Source organism: Amia ocellicauda, chromosome 19 (assembly GCF_036373705.1).
Source record: "Amia ocellicauda isolate fAmiCal2 chromosome 19, fAmiCal2.hap1, whole genome shotgun sequence".
Classification (NCBI taxonomy): domain Eukaryota; kingdom Metazoa; phylum Chordata; class Actinopteri; order Amiiformes; family Amiidae; genus Amia; species Amia ocellicauda.
In genome coordinates, this window is record NC_089868.1 from 11,378,753 (window position 1) to 11,389,339 (window position 10,587).

A 10,587-nucleotide genomic window follows, 5' to 3' on the forward strand; every position below is an offset into this window, starting at 1 on the left:
TTTAAATAATAAAGCTTAGATTTGTAGACTTTAAATAAATAAATGATATCAACCCAGGGAACCAAAGACAACCATTCTCACCCGATGACCCTTTTATTTTATATGAAGATGGGTAAGGCTCTGTGTGGCTGCTATCATTAAAAGCTTGTAATAAACCAGCACAGTAAACCATGTGTGCAAAACTAATTGATTGAGATTTAATGGCAGGGCAGTTAAACGCTGTAAATGGTGAGGACAGACTATGTTAACCTCCAATAAACATTTTATTTCAAGCTGTAAACAAGCCATTTGCTCTGTTGTTTACCTAGGATAAATTGTTACCAAATGTGTGCTTTTGAAATGTGATTAAAAGGCCTTCATACAGTTAACTCCATGTCTGGAAGGGTGCTGTGTGCCCCCTTTTGTGACATCCTTTGTTTTCAAGAGTGTAGAGTCTTGACTTTCACTCTCTTCAGAGTCGTGACCGCGGTTTCCTCCTCACTGTTCCGGTAATATTCCCAGATGGGTTATCCAGTGGCAGGAGGACCTGAAAGCACAGGAATCGCAGTTAATGGAAGTGGAATGTGCTGCGATCTCCCGTGAACTTTAAGATCGTGCGAAGAGAGTAAAAGACTGGACACAAGCCCCATAATCAGTTATGTAGCTTCTAAAACATCATCAACCAAAAACCTTGGATATTCACTATGACGTTGTCCGTAAGTGACAAAGCAACTGTGTTTTCATTTTCAAGGGCTGGGTGTGAAGCACAGCGAAAATGACTCCCTTGTGTATTTCTAATTGCAGTTGTGCACTGATACAGAGTTGCACAGAAGCTCTGCACACCTTTTCTAACATCTTTAAAAAAAGTAGATCTCCGAATCAGATTGTAGAATGTTCTGCTTGCATAAGTTGTAATCTTGCGATGTTCAAGCACAAGGTAAAACATTTATATACACTCACCTAAAGGATTATTAGGAACACCTGTTCAATTTCTCATTAATGCAATTATCTAACCAACCAATCACATGGCAGTTGCTTCAATGCATTTAGGGGTGTGGTCCTGGTCAAGACAATCTCCTGAACTCCAAACTGAATGTCTGAATGAGAATGAAAGGTGATTTAAGCAATTTTGAGCGTGGCATGGTTGTTGGTGCCAGACGGGCCGGTCTGAGTATTTCACAATCTGCTCAGTTACTGGGATTTTCACGCACAACCATTTCTAGGGTTTACAAAGAATGGTGTGAAAACGGAAAAACATCCAGTATGCGGCAGTCCTGTGGGCGAAAATGCCTTGTTGATGCTAGAGGTCAGAGGAGAATGGGCCGACTGATTCAAGCTGATAGAAGAGCAACTTTGACTGAAATAACCACTCGTTACAACCGAGGTATGCAGCAAAGCATTTGTGAAGCCACAACACGTACAACCTTGAGCCGGATGGGCTACAACAGCAGAAGACCCCACCGGGTACCACTCATCTCCACTACAAATAGGAAAAAGAGGCTACAATTTGCACAAGCTCACCAAAATTGGACAGTTGAAGACTGGAAAAATGTTGCCTGGTCTGATGAGTCTCGATTTCTGTTGAGACATTCAGATGGTAGAGTCAGAATTTGGTGTAAACAGAATGAGAACATGGATCCATCATGTCTTGTTACCACTGTGCAGGCTGGTGGTGGTGGTGTAATGGTGTGGGGGATGTTTTCTTGGCACACTTTAGGCCCCTTAGTGCCAATTGGGCATCGTTTAAATGCTACGGCCTACCTGAGCATTGTTTCTGACCATGTCCATCCCTTTATGACCACCATGTACCCATCCTCTGATGGCTACTTCCAGCAGGATAATGCACCATGTCACAAAGGTCGAATCATTTCAAATTGGTTTCTTGAACATGACAATGAGTTCACTGTACTAAACTGGCCCCCACAGTCACCAGATCTCAACCCAATAGAGCATCTTTGGGATGTGGTGGAACGGGAGCTTCGTGCCCTGGGTGTGCATCCCACAAATCTCCATCAACTGCAAGATGCTATCCTATCAATATGGGCCAATATTACTAAAGAATGCTTTCAGCACCTTGTTGAATCAATGCCACTTAGAATTAAGGCAGTTCTGAAGGCGAAAGGGGGTCAAACACAGTATTAGTATGGTGTTCCTAATAATCCTTTAGGTGAGTGTATACTTCAGCCTTGTGCTATACACCATATCTAAATTCCAAGAAAGCTGCCATAACCAAAATCGTAAATCAGTATTAATACCCACATGTGTCATTACTTCTTGAATTCAGTTTTCAGTGTGTAGTGCAAAGCCATTTCCCTTTTTATTAAACTCATAAAGTGTGCTCCATAACTTCAACTGAAGTACTCTTTATCAAACATGCTGCTTTTTTCTTCCCGAATAGTTGGGCCTAAATCCATGTTTTTAGACATTTCCTTTTTGAGTTTTCTTTCATGCGGTGCCTGGATTGTACATCTGAATCCACGCTTAAAGGCTTTTCTTTGGTGAGGATGTTCTAATTTCAGGATCAAGATTGTGTGGCGATGTGATTACTTCCTGTTGCTCTGTATTACTTTCGCTGCCAATCAAACGATTGCTCATTATTCAATCTTTCTAACATTAAGAGCTACGCGATATAACGAACAAGGATGGCCCGAAGCTCAATCCTAGAGCGTGGTGATTTTTCAGGTCAGGCTGGGGGCCTCGGTTTTCATCATTATTCAAGATTGGTTATTTTAATTGGTATTAGACTGCTACTTTATCTAATGAAGTCAGGACTTCGATGCAGCTGCAATGTGAGGAGAGAATCTTTAATTTATACGAAATACCATCCATTTCATATTTTGCTTTTTATTGGACTATAATAAAATGTGCCCATATTAGTACCCAGTAACTTCTTTGTTTTGTGGTGGTACTGTTTTGACTCAGGGAAAGTTTTACGACAGCAAAGAACTATTCATGAATACTACAGTGTTTAAGTGTCTTAGAATGATCTTAGAAAGACAAAGGTTTTAAGTAAAAACATAATTATCCTGTTCAAATAACCATGTGTGACAGTGTTATTGTAATTTTAAAAACATTTTACTATAGTTGTCTGTTCTTACATAAGTTTTTGTTGATAGTACTCCTTATGCAACTAGTTTGATATATACATTTAAATGTAATTATTATGGTATGAAAAAGACTTGTATTGACACTCATCCAATAAGCTCAGTCCTGCAGATTCGGTCTGCCCTTGTGTTGTATAAAATGAAATGTGATACTCACCTCGTCTTGGTTCGAGAGGCCCATTCTTGACATGTCTATAGTGAAATAATGCTGGTTTGGCATGACTATCTCAATCTCCTCAACCTGGAAAAGCAAAATGAGTATTTGTGTTACATAATAGTAGCTACAGGCTAAAAATGAACAAGACTTGCATATCTTACAGGTTAACATTATTTCAGCAGTACCGGTTACTGTATTCCTCGAGTTCAGGTGATCTGTTTCCAAGATTCTCGCCATGCTCAGTCGTTTGTTAGGCCTGTGCATACCTGTGGCTTAACTTAGATTTAATCCCAAGATATCTGCATTTTAGGGCCCAACCTATGCTCTGATCAAATACTTTTACCAGATCATGCCTTACTTGGGATCCAATTTATAGGTCCAATATTTCTTGAGTGTAACCCCAGATGGGCATCTTGCTTGTGTGTCCCAGACTAGCCTCCTGGGAGAATGCTATTGTTGCCTGGCCATTTGTCACCAGACTTTCTCCCGGCTCGGCCTCAATGTGATGAATGAATTGCATTTTTTCTTTTTTTGTAGTTTCTTTTTATTGAGACTTGCTTAACATTTTTATTTTCCGTCCGACATTGTGTGAGTAGACCTTCAGTAGAGAAAAGGCTTGATAAATGAACCCGGTGGATACAGTCAAGGGATCTAATCCTCACAGCTGGTGTTCACTGGTACCAGGTATGGGCCTGCATCACTAACGGGCATCAGCTAATTGTCCTACAGAAACATGATCTCTTTCCAAGCAACCTACCTCCGCCACTCTGTCCAGGACAAGAAGCTGAGTTTCATACAGAGTCTTCTGAACGGAAGGTGAATATTCCCCACAGTCATAGGGGCCGGCGAACTTCTCGACAATGGTGTCTCTCACAGTTTTCCTGAGACAAACAGAAAATGAAGGGTCTTCAACACAGGAGAGGTGTTGTATGTAAATGGCATTGACCTGAGGTTAGTTTCTGGACATATGTACTTCAGATCTAATTTAACCATGGATTCTCAGTTATCTCTAAAACAGGAAAGGATATGTCTTGGACCCACCATCCAGGAATAATGATAATGCTTCATAAAAATTAAGAATGATAAACTTAACTTAATGTAGTGCCTTTAAAAACAGGTGTCTCAAAGTGCTTTACAACAACATATGTTTAACTGGAACAGAAATTCCTTGTTGTCTGCAGTTGTATTTTGCTGAAACCCTTTTTATTTTATTTTTTGGAGTCTGCTGGGAGGGAGCATTACCATGCAGAGCTGAAGGGGACATTTCTGGACTTGTTGTAACGCCACTTGGCATACACGGCAGTACAGAAGCACCTGTCCCTGGTTTCGGGCAGCGTGGTGAACCTGTCCTTCAGAAATCCTTGAAAGCCCGACTGGGTGGTCTTCAGCACTTTCATATCTCTCAGACCGCTGTGGACCACTGGACTGTCTGTTGGAGCCAAGAGGAAAAGGATTTCACATTTACTGCAGCAGTGCATAGATAGTGGCCTAAATATGTATGTATTTTCAAAATTTGAGTCAGGCTGTTTTATTCTGTGAGGGTTTAAGGAGTTCTTCATTAATCCTGCCCACTGTTCACAAGGTGAATGAGAAAGATACATCTAACTGGTTCTGAAAAGGGACTGGCATTTGGTGCTCATACATGAAGGAGTTGCACTTGAAAGGACTTGGCTTTTGCAATGTGACTCTCACCATTCTGATGCTGCTCCACCTCACAAAAGCGAATGGCTTCGGGGTTGTAAATAAAGGCATGGGCATGCTCAATGCCATTCTGTAGAGCAGAGAGAGTATTGGTTAAGTATGCTAGAGCAAGGGGGATTTGTAAATGAAAAAAATGACTGTTATTTATGAATACCAGGCTTGATTTCTCAAAATGAGTTTCATTTGAAAGTACCTGCAATTTAGCACAGACTTGGTTGAGGACAGTGAGGAGAAGAGATAGGATATGGTGTGACTACTCAAGGGATCCAAATCGATTAGCTTTAATTCAGGTGCTATATGGGTTTTTCTTCTGAAAAGAAATCATTACCTTACTGTCCTCTGACACAAGTGTCTAAATGTGATATTCAGATTTATTTTTTTAGTTTTAAAAGTAAAAAAAAAACAACCTCTTAAATATCTGATATCCCCTCACCTTCTCCAGACGTTTCCAAGGAGCCTCGTCAATATTAACCTTGGCTCTTGTCACGTGCTTGAAGTTTGTCAGGAAATGGTCGCATATGTCCAGGGCGAATATTTCTATGCTCGGGATCTGCCAACAAAAAACATCAGACCTGTTGAAAAGGATTTTGTATATTTTGGTGGATGTCTGTGTGGTGCTGTATAATGTTGGGCATTAATAAGTTACATTTTAATGTATCTTATTACGTTATGATCTACTTTTTCAGATTAAACAAAAAGTGGTAATTCATTCCAGCATAGCTAGGCACCAGCAGGATGCGACATATTAAATATGTATTATGTTTTTAAAATAGTATTTTGCTATGGAAGGCAGGGTATTCGATGAGCAGGTGCGTGCTGTTGTTAACACAGAAAATCTGATTTATTTGCTCCAGGCGGTCTTTATTACAGATGTGCAGATGTTCTGAACGCTGGATGGCGGTGTCAGGGATGTCAGGATTCTTTCACAACTAACAGGAATGCAGAGAGGCAGACTGTCACTACGAGAGTGTAGCTTGCTACAAACGGACAGACGGCTGCAGGGGCTGTTGGCCTTCACTGGTCAGCCAACAGTTACCACCTGCTTTGTGGTCAATGTTCTATCCTCACTATGAAGTGGTCTACTGGGACAAACCTACAGGGGGTACGGTTTGGTCTACTGCACAGTGTGATTGCTCTACAGAACCAGTGGTTATAAAAGATGATAAATAATTCTCCTTTCTCTTCAGTGGATTTCCAGATGGATTTCCACCTTACCCCTTTCAGTTTGGCCACTGCTTGCACCGTGTTTTTGATGGTGTCGGTGGGAATGATGTCGGAGTTGTCCCCGGCAAGGTAGTCCTTGTGCGTCTTCAGTGTGAGCTGCACGTTGGCACAGATCTCGGTGATGAAGTGATGGCCGCCTTCTCTCCGGATGTGTAGCACCTTCACCATGTTCTTGCCATAGCCCGTGCGCACAAACTCCACGTCCTGCAACAGGGTGGGGACTGTAAGTAACACTAACTTTGGAGAGACCTAGACAGACATACAGGCACACAAACACACACACACAGGGATGGGCAGCTCTTCATTGTAAAGGTCTTCAGCATTAAATACATGAAAATGCCTCTCACTGAGACCAGTTGAGGGACATATCAATGTAGCCGGGTCTGAGCAAAACGCATTCAGTTAAAGATTACTTGACTACTTTTTATGTCCATGGGAGTGAGACCACTTAAACGCAAAAAACAAAACAAATTTGAATGTTATTCATAGATATATTCCCATTAGCTTCCTTAGTAGGTTGTCTATCTTATGGATGGGCAGAGATGGCCAGATAGATATGAATGAGAAACCCATGTTGTTGCTATGGTATGAATTGTAATGGTAATATTTCCATTGATAAAACCAGAACATCTCCTTTTTGTGCTGCCTCTTAACCTATAAAAATATGACCGTGCCTTTCTGAAATGAGGTCCTGTAGTCAGCAGTTTTGAACACTGCCGAACACCGCAGATGAGTTGACCAAACATGACCGGACAGCAGACTGCAGGCCTCTGCCATGCCTTCTGACTGGCGCTATGATCTTTCAACTCTCTTCCCTGGCCTCCTGTAGCATAGTGTCTTATACCGAGTCCTGTGCGAAGGCTCAATGCTTTCTGAATGTAAGCAAAACCACCTTACAGCTAAGCCTCTCAATTAACAACCCCTGTGTGTGGTCAGCTGCATGACGCCAAAGTGTAACATTTACTACTTCAAGTCATGCTGTTTTTGAGTGAAATGTATATATAGTGTTGTTTGTGCAGAATGAATACTTGGAGCAATCACTGTGGTGGTAAGCCAGTGTTGTCCGCCCTAGGCCGAAGATAAGGACAGGTGTTTCTGGTTTGTTTGTGAAGCTACCGGAAAGGTCATTGCCCTAATCAGCTCATCTACTCCAAAGTCCACTTCATTGCTTTTTTTTTGGTTCTCTTGGTTTTTACATGTTTCATGTTTTCTTACGTGAATCCCAGTTATTCCACAGACTTTTCTAGAATAAACTGGTTTAATGCTTACTTGGGCAGAAATACTTTCTACAACTGACTGCAACCAGAAAAATGTACACAAATTCCCAAGGGGGAGGGAGGAGACTGAATAGATTGCAGTTATTGTGAAATGTATTTTTATCTAATGAATTCATATTGAGACCACCTTTAAAGTGACCTTAAAATACAGACAAACTTTGATTTAAATTATATTAAAGAAGCCATTCATGTCAGCATAATTTTAATGCCTCTGAGAAGTGAGGTATTTTATTAATCAATTGTATCTGTATCTATGAGGTAGTAGGTACTACCTACAACTTACGTACAATTTGTTTTTTTATTTCATTTGCCAATACTTGGTAAAATACTGTTGTTTTTTTTTACTACTACCAAAAATGCCAACACTGATGATTTCATAGGAGCTTCATTTTTTGCAATCTGTAAATGTTGTTAATAGCTAATATATGGGATTATTATTATTATTATTATTATTATTATTATTATTATTATTATTATTATGTTAAACACATTTTATTATGTGTTAAATGTGTTCTATTTAATTGTATCAAGTAGAAATTTGATCTTGTTAAAGACTGACTCATGACAGATGGTTAATTCTTAGGAACATAGTTTTAATGCTTGTTTTAGTCCATTATTAATAATTTTGAGAAACGCACTTGGCCTTAAAAATGGTAATTAAACAGTGAAAGTGGTCAAAGTCACTTTGAATTACTCAGATTTATTATTAACATTTATTTTGATTTAGCAGTAGCTTCAAACTCCAGGTCTGTTGGCATATAATGAATGGAACAGAACTATATATTTTGTTTTTTAAATAAATCAAAGACCACAATTTCCTCTGTCCAGCACCAACATAAAGGGATATTATTTGTGTTTTACACAACTTTTTGTTAAATTGTTAACATTTCCCAAAATGCTAGTCAAAATTATTATAGTGAATATGTATTAGTTGATTTACCATTACCTGATTGCCAGTTGATGAATAGTTTGCCATATTGTCCTGATATCGGAGTTGCTCCTAACCACACGGTCTTGTTGATGTTGTCTCTTAACTAACTGCTATGTGGACTTCAGCTGCAGTTTTAAAGGGTAGCTTCTTTTTTTTGGGGGGTGGGGGGTGGAGCGTAAGTCACACAAGTTCAACCAGAACACATTATGTATTATAATATTTAGTCAGTAACACCCTATAATTATGTTTTTATTCCATGAAAGCATATGTATCTTTAGTTTGTATACATTTTTGTTTTTATAAACTCTTTTTAACCTCTTATTTTGTCAAGACACAATACACAGAAAGGCTTCTACTGAGGTTTTAATAAATAAAACCATACGTAAGCACTGTACACTAACATACAATGCATTTCGTTACAATTTCTTTTACAATGGATCTGTTTCATGGTCATTTTCTGTTCTATCTAGTGCCTTAGTTTACATTTTCAAGGCGTCTACTGAAACAAATCTACAGGAGGCACAGGTAGACATACTGCACTTTATGACTGGAGGTTTTTGAGTGGGAGGTTATTGTATAGCACAGTGTGTTCCTATATATTGAGATAATGTGCTGTAGAGATCTCTGGAGGGTGCAGTGCAAGAGCTTTTACTGGATGTTTTACATCCTGACTTGGAAACAGGCTTTTAAATCTGCTGAAATTCAGGGAATGTTGTTTGCAGGGCTGAGTGGAATATGAATCTTAATTTTAGTGATAAGCATTCCCATTCTAAATCTAATGCTCCACAGAGTATAAGAGTACCTAACTTCTTTGACTCCAGCCATACACTTGAAAGCTCTTACGTGAAGAGATTTATTATTATTATTATTATTATTATTATTATTATTATTATTATTATTATTATTATTATTATTATTATTTATTTATTAGCAGATGCCCTTATCCAGGGAGACTTACACAATATATATAGGCTGATGTGTAAATAACAGGCCACAGCAAAACACGCAGTCCAATGTCTGTTGATGTCTGATGAAGGATTAAAAGGAATTTAAACCAATACAGAGCATCTACAGGAAGTTTTCAGTAAAAATGTACACCTTGTAAGAAATATCATAATTACTGTAAAGCCAATGTCTGGTGATGGAGGGCCAATTTCAGGAGGTTGATTGGGATGGGGGGGCTGCATTAGAAAATGAATCACAGATGAATACGAAATATGTCCCAAATCATACCTTTTTATTTCCTATACATTTCTGTTATGGAACATTTATGAACTTTAATTGTTTTATTTTTCCCCCCAAAATGAAATGCAATTTGTAACATTTTCAGAAAGTGTAAAAATATAGTAAAGGTTCAGAAAAGGGGTGGATGAAGGTTGGCTTTGGGGGTCAGCACCAAACATCATCGGGGGCCACATTTTGGGAACTCCTGCTGTAAAGAAATAGTTTAGAGGAGCCGTGTGTAGGAATTTGGTAAGAATGGAGGCAAAATACAGTGAGGGGAAAAAAGTATTTGATCTCCTTCTGATTTTGTACGTTTGCCCACTGACAAAGAAATGATCAGTCTATAATTTTAATGGTAGGTGTATTTTAACAGTGAGAGACAGAATAACAACAAAAAAATCCAGAAAAACGCATTTCAAAAAAGTTATAAATTGATTTACATGTTAATGAGTGAAATAAGTATTTGACCCCTTCGACTTAGTACTTGGTGGCAAAACCCTTGTTGGCAATCACAGAGGTCACACGTTTCTTGTAGTTGGCCACCAGGTTTGCACACATCTCGATTTTGGTCTCATCTGACCACAACACTTTCACCCAGTTCTCCTCTGAATCATTCAGATGTTCATTGGCAAACTTCAGACGGGCCTGTACATGTGCTTTCTTGAGCAGGGGGACCTTGCGGGCGCTGCAGGATTTCAGTCCTTCACAGCGTAGTGTGTTACCAATTGTTTTCTTGGTGACTATGGTCCCAGCTGCCTTGAGATCATTAACAAGATCCTCCCGTGTAGTTCTGGGCTGATTCCTCACCGTTCTCATGATCATTGAAACTCCACGACGTGAGATCTTGCATGGAGCCCCAGACCGAGGGAGACTGACAGTTATTTTGTGTTTCTTCCATTTGCGAATAATCGCACCAACTGTTGTCACCTTCTCACCAAGCTGCTTGGCGATGGTCTTGTAGCCCATTCCAGCCTTGTGTAGGTCTACAAT

The 10,587-nt window shown here is 39.5% G+C and overlaps 1 protein-coding gene across 1 annotated transcript; it reads right to left on the reverse strand.

Moving 5' to 3' along the window:
* Window positions 1-173: 173 nt before the first annotated feature.
* On the reverse strand, window positions 174-8,472 carry uox (urate oxidase). Its single transcript, XM_066692007.1, has 8 exons — window positions 8,389-8,472; window positions 6,157-6,369; window positions 5,375-5,491; window positions 4,933-5,011; window positions 4,483-4,669; window positions 3,998-4,121; window positions 3,241-3,324; window positions 174-526 (listed from the first exon to the last, which is right to left on the reverse strand). The coding sequence occupies exons 1-8, from the start codon at window positions 8,416-8,418 to the stop codon at window positions 452-454; spliced, it is 909 nt and encodes a 302-aa protein (XP_066548104.1). The 5' UTR covers window positions 8,419-8,472; the 3' UTR covers window positions 174-451.
* Window positions 8,473-10,587: the final 2,115 nt, after the last annotated feature.